At 37.3% G+C, this 20,026-nt stretch overlaps 1 protein-coding gene across 1 annotated transcript; it reads left to right on the top strand.

Moving 5' to 3' along the window:
• Nucleotides 1–1,491: 1,491 nt before the first annotated feature.
• On the top strand, nt 1,492–19,650 carry YME1L1 (YME1 like 1 ATPase). Its single transcript, XM_021543041.2, has 19 exons — nt 1,492–1,631; nt 3,164–3,295; nt 4,118–4,283; nt 5,185–5,283; nt 6,728–6,837; nt 7,860–8,010; nt 8,102–8,209; nt 8,995–9,077; nt 9,924–10,014; nt 10,801–10,953; nt 12,251–12,383; nt 12,842–12,904; nt 13,374–13,486; nt 13,812–13,967; nt 14,726–14,877; nt 15,743–15,869; nt 15,967–16,040; nt 16,672–16,758; nt 17,890–19,650. The coding sequence occupies exons 1-19, from the start codon at nt 1,602–1,604 to the stop codon at nt 18,031–18,033; spliced, it is 2,172 nt and encodes a 723-aa protein (XP_021398716.2). The 5' UTR covers nt 1,492–1,601; the 3' UTR covers nt 18,034–19,650.
• Nucleotides 19,651–20,026: the final 376 nt, after the last annotated feature.

Here is a 20,026-nt window from a genome sequence, read left to right on the forward strand (position 1 = left end):
TTAATAAGAAAATGCAGAAAGCATGTTTTAAATTAGCTTTTTGTAATGGTATTAAATACAATTTATCCTTGTTTGTGTTTGTTATTTAACTCTGCAATGTTAGTTAGGGTGTGTCTCATGGGCTGCAATGCCAGTGGAAAAATCCAGCTGAGAGGAGGGGTGATTGCTTCTTGTGCTGGCACCCTGGGCAGACATCAGGGTATGCCAGCAATGATAGTGCATCAGGGGCGTGTATTCCACTACCCGAGCCTGAGCTCGCTGGAGAGAGGGTAACACCTTCCCTCTCTTCCTTCGAGGCAGCATGAGCCATTGTATAGCTAAGTGGAAAGCTGCTTCATGGAGTAGATCTAGGTAAATGTTCATCACCTTTTAGATTTTTTTGCTGTTGTCAGCTGAGGTTTCTGCCAAATCAGCAAGCTGAGCTACATGACTTTGGTCACGAGAGTGCTAGTGGAAAACAGGAGAGATGTACACAAAGCCAGGGAGAGGCAGCAGTGGGGCTGTGCTCATCCAGAGCAGTGTAAGTTGGTGTGGGATAGCACTTTCAGTGAATAGTGGTCAGGTGAAAGAAAGAAACCGCTAATAAACCCCCACAAAAATCAGCTTTATGTAAGTCCAGATAAATGGCATATGTAGACCTTCCCTTATCCACTGATACAGTTGCTCCATACTAGAAGGCCACTAGGTTGGTCAGACAGGATTTTCCCTCGGTTAAACTGTGCTGGCTGTCTCGAATTACCTCCCTCTCCTCCATTGCTTTAGAAACATCATATACTTGGCTAATCTTTTGTTCTAAGGAAAAGGAAGGACAATCCCAAAACAAATGGGCTGTCTAGACAAGAGCCACCAGGATTGAAGTCAGGACTGAGCAGTAATCGGGAAAAGGTAATTCTGGCAGTGGGAGACCCTGACCACCTACTTGAAACGGACGCCAGACTTCAGTGGAAGGAAGAACTGCACCTACACATTGATTAGCATAAGAAGCGAGATCTATAGCTAGCAAATACGGGGTTGAAGTCTAATTAACAGAACACTTATGTCAGTTGTAACCAACGAATGTGATATCGTTGTTAAAATGTAGTGTCAAGTTTTATGATTTGTAAGCCAGCCTTTCGTGAGTCACCACTATGCTCCCACTTTGTTCAAACTAGAATAAAAGTTAGAAATACCTCGCCTGGGTGTGTGAATTGGCGCTGCGCGCCGGTTAACGATCCGCGTTCCGGACAACACCCGGGGCGATGACCCCGAGCAGGGGCAGGCCCCTGTGGCAGCTACACCACCGCCGGCTGCGAACCGGCGTCCCGCAGGGCCCTGCCCGGTCCCCCGCCCGGGCTCCCCCGGGCCCGGCCGCGCCCGCTCCGCCCTTCCGCCTCCGCCCCGAGGCGGCGGCTGCGCGGGGCGGCGGCGGCGGCCCGGAAGCTCTTTGGGCCGCCGCCGCTTCCGGGGCGGCTCGGCCCGGTCGGCGCGGCCGCGGGGCGGACATTTCCCGGAGCGGAGCCGCGGCGCCTCCTCAGCCGCCGGCGGCCACAGCGGGCGGGCTCCTGCGGCTGGGCTGGGAGGCGGAAGAGGCGCCCGCGGCCGCCGCCGGCCCCGCCGGCAGGATGTTTTCCTTCTCCACCGTGCAGCCCCAGGTGAGGGCCGGCGGCGCTCCGGCCCGGTGCCGTGCGCGGGTCTCTGCGCGCCGGGGCCGCTCTCCGGTGGGCTCGCTCCGAGTCCGGGTGGAGGCGCTCGGAAGGCCCGGGGGTTGCGGTGGCAGCGGGAGGAGCCGAGTTCCTGCCGGCCGCGTTCCGGGGCTTTGGGCGTCAGCGCGGAGAGCAGCGGGCGGGGACCACGGCGGTGCGGGGTCCGCAGGAAGGAAAAATAATCGTAAATGGAGGAGCGGGGAAAGTACAGCAAAAGCTTGTAAAGAGTAAAAGCATCCCGAAACGACGAAATAACCTTAGATAGGGCTTTTTAGTGTCTGTTTTTGTGGCAGAAGCAAGGGATGGTGACGTGTGTTAGTACAGCTAAAGTGTGCTGTTAATTTTAACGGGGTGTTGTGAAAGCCAAGAGGAAATGACTTAGAAGAGTTAGTGGAGGGAAACCCGTCAGTAATTTGTTAGCACAGAACAGTCCGAACGCAATCGGGAAGGCATCTTTAATTAGGCCATGAGTCTGATGGGGCTGGTGAGTTTTATGGATTTTGATCTTAACCAGTGGTTTCGCTTTTATTTTTAAGTGTTGTATTAGTATGTGATAGTCTGTTAACACGATAGTATTTGATTGTTCTTTCCACACGTGGAGAATGTGTTCAAAGCTTTCATTAGAGTACTGAAATGGAAGAATTTGTATGTTTGTAGGAAGGTGTCATTTCACCAGAGTTTGGTTAGTGGTTGGGATGTTGGCTTTGACCTCTAGAGGCTTTATGGTTTTACCACAAACTATTGAGTCTAATTACAATTTTGGACAATTAATTATGAGGCAATTTTCATGTCTCACATCATTGTCTCTTTTGATCTTCTGTCTAGTCAACACAAAGATGGTAGTCCTTGCAGGAGGACGTTCATAGGCATACCCAATTGTGCTTCAAACAGGAATTGCAATCTAGGATTATTCCAGTAGCCAGGGTTGTGTCCCAGCTTCTTCCTAGTGACATGTACTGAGTTTGAGGAGGTTCGGAACTGCTGGGGTTGTTTGTCCCATATGTTCACAAGAGATGTGGTGTCAAGAGGAGGAGCCCTGATAGGTGGTGCACCTGGGCTTCTGTACCGATTCATGAGGTGGAGTTGGCTGAATGCTGATCTGCACATTTGACTTTGTGCTTTACATAGTTTCATTTTGATCCTTAAGCTGAAAGTGTGATCCCAAGGAGGAAAATATGAAGGCAACATTTGGAAATGGCTTATAATAATGCAAGAAAAAGTACAAATAATTCAAGTTATAGAAGTGTTGCTTTAGAGATGAAAATAAGAGTTTCTCATGTGTCATATATGCTTAAACTTCCATTTTTTCTCTTTAAAAAGAGTTATCAGCTAATACTGTGATGTTGAAGATCATGTGGTTTATAATTAAGTCCTCAGTTAAAAGGCAGTGTACAAGATATGCTATTATAAGTTAGAGTTTGGAACAGAAGTATATTTAAATAGTTTAAACAAGCTCAAGTCCTTACCTAACTTTTTTCCAGGCTACTGTTCCTCTGAGTCACCTTGTCAATGCCTTTCATTCACCAAAAAACTCCACACCTTCTGCCAGCAAAGCGTCCATACAGCCTGTTCAGAGGGACACCTCCCCAGAACATGATCCTCAGAAGAGTGAGGTACAAAAAACTTTTTGAAAAAGTGATGGTTTAACTGATATTAAAATCTGAATAATATCAGTTTAAGTGAATGTAATATTTGACTAGTCTGTAAAATAATGTAATATGACTAAACAAAACAGGGTGTTAACATGTAGAATGTATCCTTTTGGCAGAACTGCTGTCAGTCAGTGTTTTGCCAGTAAGGATTCTAAAAAAATACATTTCATTAAAAAATGAGTTGGTACTTGTCTCAGTAGTACTTTGCAAATGAGGAACTGATTTGTTTTATTTCCAGTTTAATAGTTCCTTCTGTAAAGTAACAATAAGTTTTCTGTTAATAAACCCTATATTACCTTTTAATTCTGAATTCTAGCAAGGTTTGTGTCATTATTGCTTGTGAGAAAATGGGGACTGTAACTTAAGATGTGTTGAAGGTTTTTGAGAGATTAAGTGGCATGGTTTCATGTTTGGTTTTATTTTTCTGTTAAAATATCTTTCATTATCATTGGGTATTTCTTGCTTTTGACGTTGAAAATTAAAATAGTGCCAAGTAGTATTAGATATTGCCACTTCTCTTTCAACTAGTTTCTTACAAGTTTTGTAACTAAGCACTTTTTTGAGAGAAAAACCATGGAATTGCTCAGTAACTGCAGAACCATGGAAATCAGCATGGCTTGTACTGCTCACCACTGTGTTGTGATTCCATTGTTAGGTTTTTGTTGGGTTTATTTGTTTGGTTGATTTGTTTTTTTCAGTCGTATTTGCTTTTTGGGCTACTGGGAATTTTTTTTCCCTAGGGTAATCTTACGTAAATTTTTAACATTCATTTCTGTTTTGCAGTCTGTATTTAAAAATTTAAGAGATCTGGGATTGTCTGATTTGAAAGCTAACCAGTTCAGAGAGTTGGTGAACAGGCTGCTTCCTGGCTACTGTACAGAAAGCAAAGTCTCCTCGCAGTGGCACACGTCATACGTCTCTGCTCAGTCCTTCTTTGAAAATAAGCATGGTATGTTTGAGTGAAGTGTTTGTGAGAGTTAAATTACAAAGGTGAATACAGTTGTTCGTTAGTTTAATCTCTTGTGCTGTAGGTAATTTTTAGTTAAGAGTATTTAATAAAGAGTATTAATGTATTTTTTGTTGTATATAGCTTGTCTCTGTAAACTTGAGAAATTTAGAAAATTCAACTAATTATTTATTTGGATTTCAAGTTGGTTGCTGTTAAACTTTTCTGAACCCAGCTCTAATACAAATGCATTTCTCTTAATGATGAGCCTGAGCTGTGAATATTTCTTCCAGTTTGTTTCATCAAGACGTTAGATTTTGCTAATCTACTTACGTCACAGACATCTCCAGTTTACATTTTTATCAATTTTTTACTTGAAGGAATGTGACACAGAGATACTAATTAGAAAGGAATTCAAGGTAGCAAACTGTTAACGGTCCATGTAGAAATAAAGAAGAAATAAAACAAGAGTAGTTCCTTGCAGTGAAGATGTTTTGTTGGAATTAGTCTGAAATGAAGGAAGACCATTGCAGTTGCCTAAGAATCTATTAGAAAAAGAAGTATATAGCTGGCATTTGAGATACTGTCTATATAGTACTGCATTAGAAGGAAGGAGTGTAAGCAATAATATTGCAGGGCTGCTATTAGAAAAAAAATATTAAATTGCATTGTGTTGTGAGATACAAAAAGATAGCTCAGAGACATTGCCTGAAAGCAAACAAATACTTGGAAATGCTTCAAAGCTTTGATAGATGGTAATTTGTTTAATTATGGGTGCCTGGAGTATTACAGTAAAATAGAATTAGTTTTTTAAGAACTAAAAAAAACCAAACTGTGCATGAAGTAATGTTGAGTTGCCATTTAAGGTAGGGTATATTTACACTTTGTTGTATCTTTTTTGCAGGTTTTGTGGATGTTTTCAGTGCTTTACGCTCATCTTGTTTGTATGGACAACATCCTAACCCCCTCCATAATTTCTGTTCAGACGTTCGGTGTTGGCCAGGTATAAACATTAAACTACCCTGGTTTTAATATCTACAGAATTTGTCTATTCTGGAAAAGTATTTTTGGATTTGTCATAGAGGCATGAAATACCAGGAAGCTTCCAGGAGAAACTTAGGTTTATCATGAAGTTATTTTTTACACTTGAGTAAAAGTTATTTTTTACATTTGTGTAGTGTATTTCCAGAATTTAGTAATCACCACATTGTTCCAAGATGTCAGTATTTGTGGATCATAATCTCAAAAGACCACAGAAGAACTGACTACTTTTGAATCAGTAAATATGTTGAGTTCAGTACTCAACCAGATGAATTTTCTGAAGGGTTTGGTGGCTGGTGGCATTAGTGAAAACATAATGAATAGTTCAGGTATTGTCATAAATTCAGTTCTTCTGATGCTACCTCTAGGTATATCTGTGTTTGTATCCTGTGGCAAGGAGAAATGCTGACAACATGGAGATAGTCCAGTAACGGTTCACAAGGATTTTATATAGGGGGAAGCTGAAGGTTCTGAGGTTTTAGTTAAATAGAATAGAATAAAAGGCAAGGCGTGAGCCAACTGGATGCTATTGGAGCCATATCAGTTACCCTTCTCACATACACCTCAAAGAAGAGACAACAATCCCAAATAAAAGCAAATAAAACCTGTTTGAAAGTTTTCACAATGCAAATGGATAAGTTCTGAAACAGATTGTCTGGAGAAGTTTGGTTATCTTAATCCTTGGAGATTTTCAGAACTGAGCTGGACAAGGTCCAGTTCTACCTGATCAACTGCTAGACCTTTTTTGAGCAGGGGTCAAGGGTCAACTGCAGAGATCTTTTTATCTGGTGGCGTTTTAGAATAAGGAAAAGTTCAGTGAAACCAATCTAATTGACTGGTGTTGATGTTTATTTTAAAGTATATTAATACAAGAAGAAAAATGTTTTTTGCCTGTGGTAAAATGTCCATCACAAGGTTTCTGGTGTGGTGGGAGAGAATTAGAGTGCTGTAAGGTCACTGTGATTAAATGGTCTCATTTCTTTTGTCACTTACAAAGTTAACAGGACACTGAAGCCATTCCAGATCTCCTCAGGGCATCTTACCAGCAGAACTCACAAAGCATTATTCCCATCCTTATGGATTTGCTTCTGAATGTTTCATCTTTGTCAGCCTGCCTGGATTTAATTGTTTGAATATCTCCTCTTCCCTGAGTTGACCAATTAGCTATAATTTATGAAATGAACCTAGATTATTTTAACATGAAAATTTATGTGAAACAGAAGTTTGCTTGCAAGGTCAGATGACACAGTTCATGATCCACTTACAGTACAGTGGATATGTTGGGAAGATTATATTCCATATTCTTTCATGTAGTAGTTTTGGAAATTTCTTAAGACTTTTTTTTGTTTGTTTGTTTTGGTAGTAATGATTAGGTTTTAACTTCTATTTATTCTTACTACATAAAGTTTATGTACAGACACGGAACTTTAAGACTCTGAGATCAAGAGCGAGACGTCTGCAGTCAACATCTGATCAATTCACAGAAACAAAAAGTTCACTTTCTTCAGTTTTGAAGGTAAATACAAGTAACATTAAGTTATTTTGGGCTTACTCAAACCATCTCTTTCTCTTGAATAAACCTTCAAAGTTTTCCAAGGGTGTTTTCTTTCACTAGCATAAAAACATTTCTTAATTCTAAAACTTGAGCTAATGGCAGTGTGTGGTTCTTTCTTTTTAATGCATGTTGTTTCATATATCACCAATAATAAGGTTATTTGAATTTTTAGGAGAGGAATTTCAGCATATAACTATGGTTTTAACTCTAGAAATTAAATTCTTTATTTTATGTTTCTAAAACAGACTATAAACTAAAAATAGCTTCAAGTCAAAGGATTCATTTCTTTAGGCAGAAATACGGCTAGTTTAACATACAAGAATATGTGTTTTCAAGTCAGCAGATAATTATCCAAAGCAGTAACGAAACCAAGTTAACCTGGGTACTGTTTGCTTCTAATTGCTGATTGTACAGAAGTCAGGCTAATTAACTAAGGCTTTTAATTTTACTATGTGTTTAAATTAACTTTGAACTCTTTCCTTCTTCTAGGCATGTATGGTTTATTTAATCTGTGGACTAGGTGTACTGTGGATGAAGATAAAACCAGAGCTAGCCCCATGCAGTGCTGCTCTGAAATTTGACAGGGCATATGAGGTGCATTTGCTTAAGCTTCATCAAAACAATACTTGCAAAGATATTTTGCAATTGGAAATAAAGCAAGAAGCTTAAGCTAGTAAGTCCCACTGAATACAGTGAACAAAGCTGGCTTTGTGCACATCTGTCTTACGCTGTGTTTTCTATTTGGAACTGGATCCAGGAGGACTCCAAAACTGATTTGCTCAGCAAAAATGAGAGTGCCTGTGCTCAAACCATGGGGATTCCACACTTGAGCTACTGGCCTGTACCCTCTAACTAATCCAGCAGCGCATGAATTATATGCTGTTGTAATTCTTTCTTTTCCTATCACCCATGTTGGCCAGGTGGTAAGTTAACTGTTTATGAAAACTTGGTGTATGCTAACACTGTTTTGGAAAACATTGCAGGGTTTTATCCTGAGAAAGCGACGAATTGATGTTGAAAACTTAGACACACTAATGAAAACAAAAAACATCCCAGAGGCGCACCAGGATGCTTTTAAAACTGGTTTTGCAGAAGGCTTTTTGAAAGCACAGGTATTCCTGCAAAAAACACTTGGTAAGTTGTTTTAAGTCACATATCTTGTCCTTGCAATAAGAAAGTAGTTTATTTTAGCCCATGTTAAATATGTTTTTATTTTCTTTTACAGATTCCTTAAGAAGATCACGTTTGCTTTCTTTCTTTCTCTTCGTTCTTTGTTTTTATCTTGCTATATATTCATCATTTTTACCTGGGAAAGGTTCCTTTTCTGATGCTGGTTAGTTAACTTTTTTCCTACACTGTTTCACTTGCGTTGTTTCTTCCAGCAGGTTTAGCATAAATGAAATATGTTTTGACATTATGGTTGGTTTTTATTAGTACACTGAAAAGTTATCCTAAGAGTTATTTACTGCTTCTGGCTACAGCCTTGCAGATGACAGTATGGCAAAGCATTTATGAAGACAAAAATGTTCTGTGTCAGTATAATTATTTCTTTTGGTGAAGCAGTTACTTGGAACAAGAGAAGTCAGACTGGTAACCAGTTATGTATTTGATTTTCATTCTAGATGATGTGTTATCTAAATCAGTTGTAGGCAAGATGGTTTGAATTTTCAATCTGTAGTCACAGCCTAGTTTATAGCAACTAGGAACTTGCGTTGCTGAATTGACATCTTGAGAAACTTACTGTAAACAGTGGAACAATCAAAAGGCTGATCTAACGTAACTGGAGACATTCAACTTGATGTTAAGTTACCACCTGAGTCTTAAGAAATTTAGGATATGTATAGAAACATTGAGGGATAAGTTCTGGCTTTGTGTACATGTTTCTGGATGAAGAGTTTTCTGTACTACATGTGACTAAAAAGCATATCACTGAATTAATTGCAGATATTTTAAATATTTTTTTTTTTAAACGTAAATGTTATTCCTGCTGGAATAAGGGCAGAAGGGCAGGTGTAAGGTCAGTGTCTTACTGGCATGTGTTCAGGTGCAGCACCCAGTCTTGCAATGAAATGACTTTGTGTGTAAATCTGTTGTTCGTCATCTGCTGTTTGCTCTTAGTACGCTTTCGAACATCAAGTATCTTTGATGCAGCAGTTGATCCAATCCAGTTGAAAAACGTCACCTTTGAACATGTTAAAGGGGTAAGATCAAAAGTAAAATGTGTGCAAGTTTCTTGTTTTAAGTAATCGTTGAGTCTGTTTAACTAATCATTGTGAATGTCTTGGTGTGTTCAAGAAATTTCTTTCTATGAGGTGAAGCTTTATATGCATTGACCACTCCAAGGTGAAGGAAGGTCTTAACCACTCTTTTACTACTTTGTTTTTGTGGCATTTAATACCTTATAAAAGGTGCACTATACTTGTTGAGTAACATTTTTAAAGACTATAATAGCAAATGGCAGGCCACAAATATCAATATTAATCTACCTTTTGCAGAAGTTAATTGGCATATGAAGATAATGATGCCATTTGATTGTTTCTGAGTGCCATCTCTTTCAGGAAGTGTTATTGGGACAGGAGACATGGAGATTCCCAGAAAGAAGTGGGCATGTCACTGCTGATGGGATACCTCTATTTTTTCTGTTCAATTGTTCTTTGACTATTAGTAGCAAAATGAAGACCTCCATCTTTCCTTCCCCTTGGACAAATAGATAGAATTAATCTCCTTTTAATTAATAAGACTAATATCTTGATGTAGAATTTTTGATTTTGCGTTTATTTCTTTGGTCACACCTGGTCTTAAACTGTTTGGTTGTTCCTTCAGTGTTACTAAGTTTAATGTTTACTTAGTCCTGCAAACAGGTTTAGGATAGGTAGAATTAAATATTGGTATCCACACAAATTCTGTGGAACACTTTATCTTTTTCTGTTTGTATTTTTGATCAATACACAATTAGGGACTTAATCTCTAATACAAAACTTACCTGCAAAAACATGCAGGATTTTAGAAATACTTAGTTATTTTTGTGGCATGTTTTTCATGTATAGGTCGAAGAAGCTAAGCAGGAATTGCAAGAAGTTGTGGAATTTCTGAAAAACCCACACAAATTTACTGTATTAGGAGGTAAACTTCCAAAAGGTAAGAATAATTGCTCAGTAGAAGTGAAAAACCTAGGTAGCCATAGCTGTGAGGCATGTTCTGTACTGAGTGACTGCTTTACACCCTAGTTTTTTACTATTTCTTCATGTATTATGCAAATTAAAATTTTTGGGTTTAGACAAAATTTACTGTGCCTTCTTCAGTTGTTGAACTAATAAGCAGCAGTAGTATTTTGTCCTGTAAAGCAGGGGAGTTTATTAACTGAACTCTTAAAAGGCCTTTATTTCTTCCTTATGGCTTTTAGCAGCTTTAGTGCTTGCTAATTGCTTTAGATAGTTCAGAAACAAATGTTTTCATGTAAAAGGATGATAAGGATCATAGTGGAAATCCACATAAATCTGAAATGCGTAGACCTGAGAAATCTGTTTCATGTTAGTGCTCTACACTGTTTAAAGATAGTTACTTGGAAGGATTGAATTTAAAAAAAAAGATTCCACAAAAACAGCCAGGAAAATGTCAATTTAAAGCAAACACTGTTAGGGATTCAGCTGCTAAACTCAGTAGTAAATCAACAGAATACTTCAGGCTTCTGTTTTGATGGTCTTACAAGTCTTTGTTGTTGTTTTAATATGGATTAAATTGTATTTAGATTTGTTCCAGGAAGCTCCTTCAGACTGACAGTAATGAGCAGTACCTGAAATGGGCTCTTAACAGCTTTTGAGAGCCAAGTGCACATTATTTCTTCTAATGCATGGAAGAAACTACTCATTTAAGAAGACTGTGTGGATGTGGTGGTTTTGTTGGGGTTTTTTGTTTGTCTTCTAGGCATTTTGTTAGTTGGACCACCTGGTACTGGCAAGACGCTTCTTGCACGGGCTGTGGCTGGTGAAGCTGATGTTCCGTTTTATTACGCGTCCGGCTCAGAGTTCGACGAGATGTTTGTTGGTGTGGGAGCCAGTCGCATCCGAAGCCTGTTCAGTAAGTTCAGTATTCCTGGGTTTGAAATAATTCCACGTGTAAGATTAAGTATTCAGTGTTGTTTATGTGGATTGATTGTGTACAGTTCTGGTTACTGAAAAGTAGTAAATAATAAATAAAGCTTTAAGTGTGTAGGTAAATGTCACAATTCTGTGAGCATCAGTTAACTGTATAATCTTCCTAACCATCCCATGAAATTATAGCTAAAAACTTATAAATGGTTTTACAATGGTCCCAGAGAGAAGTAGTAACTTAATTAGAAAGGTAATGTTCTATAAACTAAATTGAATATTTGAAATTGTAACTTAACTATTTATACATAAATTGTAGTAAATTTTAACTGCAAATGTAAGATAAAAAAAAATTGTTAACCTCAGTTACTGCCCTCATATTTAGATTTTTTTTTTTTTTTTACTCTGAATTAAAGCTTTATGACATCATGGTATGGCAATAAGCTGAGATTTCCTTTCTCAGAATAAAAGGCATGGTAATAAAACTTGCAGAACTAATGTTTAGATTTATAACTTACAGAAGAGACTTCCTATTTTAAGTGAAAATATTATTGGGGAGGAGAAAATTCAGTTTCCCTCTTAAATGGAAGATAGGGTCAAATATATACAATGTACAAAGGAGTTTGCTTTTGTAGAAAAAAATGTGACTTTATGTGGATGGGGTGCAATGTATAATACACGTAGTACCTTAAAAATGCATTTCCTTCTGTTGACCACAGAAGTGTAGATGCCTGACAGGTATGTTAATATTAATGTTACAGGTATGGCTGGGGGGTTGAGATGATTGCATCCTGGTATGCATGTACCAATTGATGGTCTTAATGTTTATCATGGCATTTTTATTTCGTGTTTTAATACCTGTAAACTTGAGTGTGAAACCTTCACTGTAAAATAACAAGCAAGTTCTATTAAAGTAAGTTAGTGTTGAGACCCATCACATTTCATAGTGTTTTTATTTAATAGGGAAATACTCTCTACCCAAGCCTATAAATTAAACTCTTGTAAGAAGTTCATACAAAATATGACAATTTAATAGTTTATTTTACCAATGATTTCTTGTAGCATGAAAAGTATAAGCTGGTGAGGAAATATATTTTTGAAATGGCGAAATAAAGAGAACCAAGACACTATTTCGTTTTTTTTTAGGCTAAAAGCAAGACAGTTTTTGTGATGTCTAATAGAACACTTTATAATCCAAGAATAACAGACAGTAGAATCCTGAGCTACCTGATAGACTCTTTCCTTTGTGTGGTTCAAGGTTCCTTCTGCTATTTTCCTTTTGTCAGGGGAAGCAAAAGCAAATGCACCTTGTGTTATTTTCATTGATGAATTGGACTCTGTTGGTGGGAAGAGAATTGAATCTCCAATGCACCCCTATTCAAGACAGACCATTAACCAACTCCTTGCTGAAATGGATGGGTAAATATATGAATTCTGAGGGCACGGAAGGTGCTTGACTGACTGATATTTTGGATATGTGGGTGAACTTTTTCTTCTTGGCGGCTTTGAAGTTTTTTGTAATTTTTTGTAATGCTTTTAAGGATATATATTTAATATGCTTTTATGGCTCTTTTCTAATATTGCAAACAGTAGCCTTAATGGACTTACTGTAAAGAATATAGACGCTTTTGCACAATAGCTGCTGTTTATTTTAATTAATTTCTCAGTTTTTTAGCTTGGTTATAGGGAGAAGCTCAACACTGAGATTAGACCATGTTTTTAAACAGTTGCTGGGTTAAACATGTTCATTCTTGGATCACGTGTTGTAGTGTGAAAGCATGTTTTTTACTGGCAGTGAGGTCAGTAGCAGTGGTTATTAACAAAACTGTAAATTCTGTGTCCATAAAAAAATAATTCACACCTTGTTTTTCATACAGCTTTAAACCAAATGAAGGTGTGGTTATTATCGGTGCTACAAACTTCCCTGAAGCATTAGACAAGTGAGTATAATGCATTGCTTGTTTTATAAACCATGTAGTAAAAAAACCCTGCAACAAAATCAAAGTTGCTTGTGATAATCTTCAAGTATTACAGTGTCATAGCTGGAGTTTTCCCTCTTAAAAATGATGTGTATTGACTGCTTTTTGGCATTTAATAGGTTGCAGAGTTAATAATGGAGAAATAATTAATATGTTTCTAAACATTTGACATTTCTGGAAGTTTTTCAGCTAAATTGATAAGCTGCATTCCTTGTTCACAATGCAAAATTTTCAAATGCAAAAAACCCTTTGAAATTAGTTGTCAATAAATAGCTTTCATCTGTCCTCTTACAAGCAGATAAGAAAAACATATTCTTTGCATGTGTGTAGTTATCTTTAGAAACAGCAATGGATTTTTGTTCCTTGATATACATTATTAAGTTTACTGCAGCATTTTTGAGTCAGTGTACCAAATTGTCATTTCCCTTAGTGCTCTAATACGTCCTGGACGCTTTGATATGCAAGTTACAGTTCCCAAGCCTGATGTAAGAGGTCGCACAGAAATTCTGAAGTGGTACCTTAACAAAATCAAGTATGACCCATGTAAGTAAATATTTTACTGTAGTATGTTTTTATGTAAAAGTTTTTATGCTGGATCAACCCCCTTATGTTACTCCTTTATTCTTTCAGCAATTGTGGCTTTACTTCATCAATAAAGAGCACAAAAATTGTCTTATATGTCATGACTCTCTGTAGTCCCTAAGAGTTCATAGTGTCTTGAGAATTTGGCTTAATTTCTTTTAGAACTGGTTTGGGTTTTTTTAGTACATAATTTTTAATAGAATATGCTTCTTAAAATTTCAGGAGCAATGTGGACTCTAATAAACAAAAGTATTTTGTTCTGTTTTGTTTTTTTCTTTCTCTACAGCTGTGGATCCAGAAATAATTGCACGAGGCACAGTAGGATTTTCTGGAGCAGAGCTTGAAAATCTTGTAAATCAAGCTGCCTTAAAGGCAGCTGTTGATGGAAAAGATATGGTAACCATGAAAGAACTAGAATTCTCCAAGGACAAAATTTTAATGGGTAGGATTTTATACAAAATACATTATTGTATATTACTATTCACAGATACAATAGCTTTTCTTGTGTGATAAGGACTTTTACAGGGGAGTAGAGAAGTTTTTATGGTGTTGTTTTTTGGATTGTTGCACTGTGGCTTTTTTTGGTTGGTTTCTTTTTTTTGTTTTTGTTTGGTTTGGGTTTTTTTTATAGTGGGGTTGGGGGAGGGATTTCTTTCTTTGTTTGGATTTTTTTAACAAATGAGGTTTCCTATTAGTTGTTTTTGAATAGAACCTTTTGAGACCAGACAGTAGTATGTAAAATCTAGTGTGGAATACATTCTTTAAAATTTCTTACAATTTTTAAAGTTAAAAATGCTGCATGTCATACTTCAGCCTGGAGGGAGACATAGGCTTAGTCTTATCCTTCCCCTACCTATGACCAGAAACCTGGAGCTTCTGTTTTACTTCTCGTGTGGTAGCATAAATCTTACATCTTTTAGACATAACCACTATAAATTTTGAGAGAAGAAATGGAGTTTTCTCAGATACTTAGACTGCATTTTAAATCTACTACTTTAAAAGCAGTTTGTCTGTAGAATATGTTTGGGTCCATTTTTTAGACATTAAAATCTGACCAATAAACATTTTGCACTTAAGTGTTAGTTCCCTTTGGTCACATGCTGTTCCTTGGCTGCTTTGTGCTCTGTTTGTGTTTATATAATGTGTGGCTCATGGTGGCCAGCTGTACAAAAAGGTTAATTTAATGTTCCTCTGTTTAAGGACCTGAGCGTAGAAGTGTAGAAATTGATGAGAAGAACAAAACCATCACAGCTTACCACGAGTCTGGACATGCTATCATTGCCTATTACACCAAGGATGCAATGCCGATCAACAAGGCCACAATCATGACACGAGGAACAACACTGGGACATGTGAGTGTTTCTTCATCCGCTTTTTTAGTATTATTATTCAGTTTATTAATATTTCTTTATTTAGTGGGGTTTTTTTTGTTGTTGTTTTGGTGATGTAGAGGAATTTGTAATTATGCTATTTGCTGTGATTATGTTAATAAATATTGTAGTCTGTTGAAATAGTTGTGAGCAATCTCTTGGAAAACCCAAGGTCATCTTTTCTATGTGATAAAAAGCTTTATTTCTTAATTTTTTAATAAATTACTGTGCACTGGTATAACAGTTCCCATGTACAAGGAAAGAGAAATATAAGTAAGCTTGGTTCAGCTGCAGTTGAAATAGCATCCAACAGCAAAATTTTGAAGAACATCTAAAGGACTTGTAGATAGAAACTCAGCTGTACTTTTAACACAGACATCCTTTATCAGGTTGTTCTTTGTCCAGTTTGGCTTTTTTAAGTTTCATTGGTTGCCCATCTTGTTTTTTGTATAGATATCAAACGTTTTTCTATTTTGCCTTTATCTAAAAAGCATTTGAACAGAAAAATATTTTAATTATGTCTCTTCCTGTTGAACTTTTTCAAGTTAATGTGTTCAGTTAATGAAAATCATTGGTCTGAGTCTTCTGGGCAAGTTGATTTGTTCTTTTTCTTCTGGCAGTAGGTGTAAGTTAGGTCTGCTGACATTGATGGGGTGCTCAGAGGCTGCTGAGGCTGTTTCAGTGGTTGAACTGAGCACCTCCAAGCAAGCCTGATGAATGCATATCCTAGAGGCAGGCCACAGCATGCAAAGTGTTTCAAAATCCTTATCTGCTTCAGATACAAACAAAAATATTTTTGAGTACTTTTTCAGTTTTTGTTACCTGACCACAGATCTGTATTTTACAGGTATCTTTACTCCCAGAAAATGACAGATGGAGTGAAACTAGATCCCAGTTGCTCGCACAGATGGATGTCTGTATGGGAGGAAGAGTAGCAGAAGAGCTCATATTTGGAAGTGATCACATCACAACAGGTCAGCTAATTGGTAGTTAAGAGTTTTTGATGAAGGGTGTGGACTGGCGTGTTTAGTGTGGTTTCAGTAAAGTAACTTAGATCTGTTTGCTCTTTAGGTGCTTCCAGTGATTTTGACAATGCTACTAAAATTGCAAAACTGATGGTGACTCGATTTGGAATGAGTGAGAAGGTAGTATTATCAATCCTTTAATATTTATATGGAGCAAAACCAAGTTCTGTTCTCTAGCCTATTTGTCTGTCAGTGATCTCTGAGATTAGGGTAAGTAGTTACCACAAAAAGAGTAAGCCTTATGACCTGGTCTGCTATTGAGAGCTCAACTATAAAACCTGTGTATTCGACAGTTTAAAAAACTACCATGCAGGATTTTCACTTCAAAATTGCCTTGAAAGTTACTTATATCTTCAGGAAATAGTTATAATAAAGCCAGACGTTTTGGGATTAAGGATAAATCTGAGTCTGGGAGGGCAAAGGGGGTAACAAGAGTGAGTTTCCTAGACTTTCTTTAGAAGCTTCTTTAGTCATGTTGATTGTCCATCAAGTATTAGTAGTGTAGGCATTTTGTTTTGGCTTTTAAGTTAAGAAAGCACCTAATTAGGATCTGTACTGTGACCTATTGAAACAGAATTCTGCAGTAACTACATAGTTGATGAATAGGCTTCTTGTTTTGCCTCTACTTAGAGCTCTTCAGTAGGCATTTGACTCATGATTTTTGTTTGCATGCAGAAGCAGTGGGTGCTGAATTGGGTAGAGAGTTTTATGTGTATGACTGCAACAGTAGCAAGATATTTTTGTTGTTTAGCTTGGTGTTATGACCTACACTGATACGGGGAAAGTCAGCCCTGAAACCCAGTCTGCAATTGAACAAGAAGTGAGGACGCTTCTACGGGTAAGAGCCTCTACCCCTCCACTCTCATACTTCTGAGATGAACTGAACACCTGCTTGATTGATTAATTAATTTAAGTAATGTATACCAGTTGAAAATAGACAGGTGGATGAAAGTATTCCCAAGTATTTAATGTAGCTGCAACTTTGAATCTCTGCATATCAAAACTTGTTGGCGATTGTCATGCACAAATAGTGTAAATCAAGTTGGTGGTGTTGGGCTCTTTAATGTACTCTTTAACACTCCTCTAATATTTGGTCAGGATTTGTGATTTTCCTATTTAATTCACAGGGAAAGTATGGATACAGATTGTTTTAGAACAAATGTGGACGTTTTATGTTACTTTCACATTTCATAACTCCCAAGATAGGTAATTTTGTATAAAATCACAGGAATGGCTGTGTCAGATCAGAGTGTTGCCTCCACTATCCTGTTCCTCACAGTGAGCAGTGTCAGGTGCTTAGGGAAATTTCCAACGTTTGCTAATCACTGAACTTCCTGATTACTCTTCTGGTAATCTGACTTAGTTTTGTACAGGCAGGAGAATTACTTGTATAATAACATTTCAATGAGTTACACTTCCACTGTAGTTGTTTTTGAACTGACTTGGCCTTGTGAGAACTACCAGGGTAGAACTAAAAGTTGAAGCTGGTAATGCTGGCAGTGGACATCTACTGATGACTTTCAGTAGCTGGTAGCTTTCAGCTTTCTAAAACTACATTGTGTTTTGGGTTTTATAAATACTTTAAAATGCTAGTTTATGAGGAAAAATCTGTGAATGCTGTAGCTTTGCTCGTAGTTAAAAAATTGTTATAACAATCAGGAAATTTTCAGATCTAGTAAGTCTCTTCTAAGTCATGCGTAACAATACTAAGGTTTGTCTCAGGACTTTGCTTTTAGCCCTACTTGTGCAAAATGCACAGATGGCATGAAGTATTTGGTGCTTTTCATTAATGATGGCAGCTGTATTTTAAAGCTGTGTGAATCAGGAGCTGTGCTAGTTTTGAAATGTAGGGCACAATTTTAAATGTTTGTCTCATGTTGTATTTACCTGGAAACAATTTTTAAAGTGGAATCTTACTGTTGTTTTTGTTGTAAAGTCTTAAAATCTCCTTCTACATGTTCCAAATTAGGACTCCTATGAGCGAGCGAAGAACATCCTGAAGACTCATGCAAGAGAACATAAGAATTTAGCAGAAGCTTTATTGAAATATGAGACTTTGGATGCCAAAGAAATCCAAATTGTTTTAGAGGGGAAAAAGCTAGAAGTAAGATGATAACTTCTGGGATATGTAACTGATATTTGAAGAATGTACATCTAGCAATGCAGTAGTCTTATGCAGCATAGCCTTTTTTTCTCCTCCTGATGTGTGTATGGCATTAGTGTCACTTTAATATTAGTCTGTCTCTTGTGAGCTTCTGTTACTCATCTATTTGTTGTGTCTCATCAGAATAAGACACAAAATAAAGCAAGTTCCTCATTCTCTGCTCGTTATACTCTTCGCACAAAATGTTATTCAGAAAGATAAATCTCAGGGTTGAATTCAGCATTTTGATTCAATCAAATATGTTGAAGCTGAGCAGAAAAACATGCAGATCCACTGGTGTGTGGTGGCACAGCTTCCTGCGCCATGCTGCTACATGTGTGTTTGAAGCGATACCTCACAATATGTGCTCTGGGATGTTACGGAGAGTGACAGACTGAGATGTAAAGCAATAGTATGTCATGTAGCTATTGCTCATACTCTGAGGTTAGAGACCACTATTAAAGACTTCTTATTTAGAAATGTAAGAAAACATTTCAAAGGATGAACAAGCCACACTGTGGGAGCACCATGCTACACAAAAATGTTAGTGGTCATGTGTCCAGTACTCTTGGGGTTAAAATACACACATGTATGGCTGGGAGAGAAATTGCAAAAACAAGAGGCTAAGTATGTCTAAGCCTCTTTGGACCATGTTTTGGGTAGAACCATAGCAGGGATAAGAGAAATACCTGTGACCTCTGATGTGCTGCTGACAAGTTTCTTAAAATTTTTATTACTGCAGTAGACAGATGACAGTGCTTTTACACTGCTAGAGATTCTACAGAACTTGTTTCTATTAATACTATGTACGGCGTTTGATAATCCAACAGATAATGTCTTCGAAGAGGACAGCATTGCTCACTGAATAGTAATTCAGAAAATGTTTGAAGCATGTGTTGTTTCAAATAACATTCCCAGTTCTATTGTAGTAGAAGTAGGGAAATAAAACCTTTTTTTTTCAACCCTTACAGAAACCTTGGGAAATTCTAAGAAAATACAAAAAAGGTTTTGAAAACAAGACTAGTTTCCAATCAAGCGGAAGTGATGGCTAGCAATTATATGCCAGTATTCCTCTGATCTGATGGAACTAGATTTTAGGAATAACACATCTTGATCATAAGCCTTCTGTACAATCAGTTGTAGTGTTCTGGGATTACAAACTTCTGTTGCAAGGAGGGCATATTAATGTTGAGAGTTACCATACTTGGATATGAAAATAGTTGGGCTGGTGCCAAGAAATGTGAATGGAAACTGGTAGCTACACCTAAAGCTAGAAGTAACATAGTATTTTAGAATTTTCTGAGTGTAATGCTTGATTATAACCTAGGTTTTTTAGTAAGAGCACATGCTTTCTTTTCCCCCCCTTTTAAAACAAGATCAACTTTCTTTTTGCCTGTTTTGTCAGCTTATTATAGTGGTATCCTGCTCAGCGTGGGAGAACTTCCAAATATTATAAAACGGTATAGGAAATGTCTAGGCTGACTAGTTACAGTTGTACATGTATTTTGGAAATATGCCAACAGAAACAAATATACTGCATATTTGACATCTGTTTTTGGAGTAATAAAAGTTAATTTTAATTATGAACATTGGTTTTCTTCTTATTAACTGTAAATTGCTATAAAATGTAATACCAAGTTCCCTAGTATGTAAATTGAGGTGTATAAGACATTTAAAATTGTAAATAAATTTAAGAATTACGGCAAAATTGCACTCTAAGTGAGATTTCTAGGGAATTTTCTCCCTAGAAATTCACACTTTTTTTCAATTGCTGCTTCAGCTGTGGGACTTGGAAGGGATTTTTTCCAGCTGAATAATGTTAACTTACATTTAAGAGAAGCAAAAAAACTTTTTCTTGTTTGAAGTTACTAAAACCTGTATTGAATGATCTTGTTTAGAGGGGTAAGTTCTTGAAGTCCAACTTTTCTTACTCAAAAACTTCTTGCTGTATGCATAGCATAGC

This window comes from Lonchura striata, chromosome 1, assembly GCF_046129695.1.
Source record: "Lonchura striata isolate bLonStr1 chromosome 1, bLonStr1.mat, whole genome shotgun sequence".
NCBI lineage: Eukaryota > Metazoa > Chordata > Aves > Passeriformes > Estrildidae > Lonchura > Lonchura striata.

Coding starts and splice junctions, on each gene's coding strand:
- YME1L1 (XM_021543041.2), top strand. CDS start 1,602: ATGTTTTCCTTCTCCACCGTGCAGCCCCAG. Junction 13,968..14,725: donor CAAGGACAAAATTTTAATGG/GTAGGATTTTAT, acceptor CCTCTGTTTAAG/GACCTGAGCGTAGAAGTGTA. Junction 15,870..15,966: donor AAGTGATCACATCACAACAG/GTCAGCTAATTG, acceptor TTTGCTCTTTAG/GTGCTTCCAGTGATTTTGAC.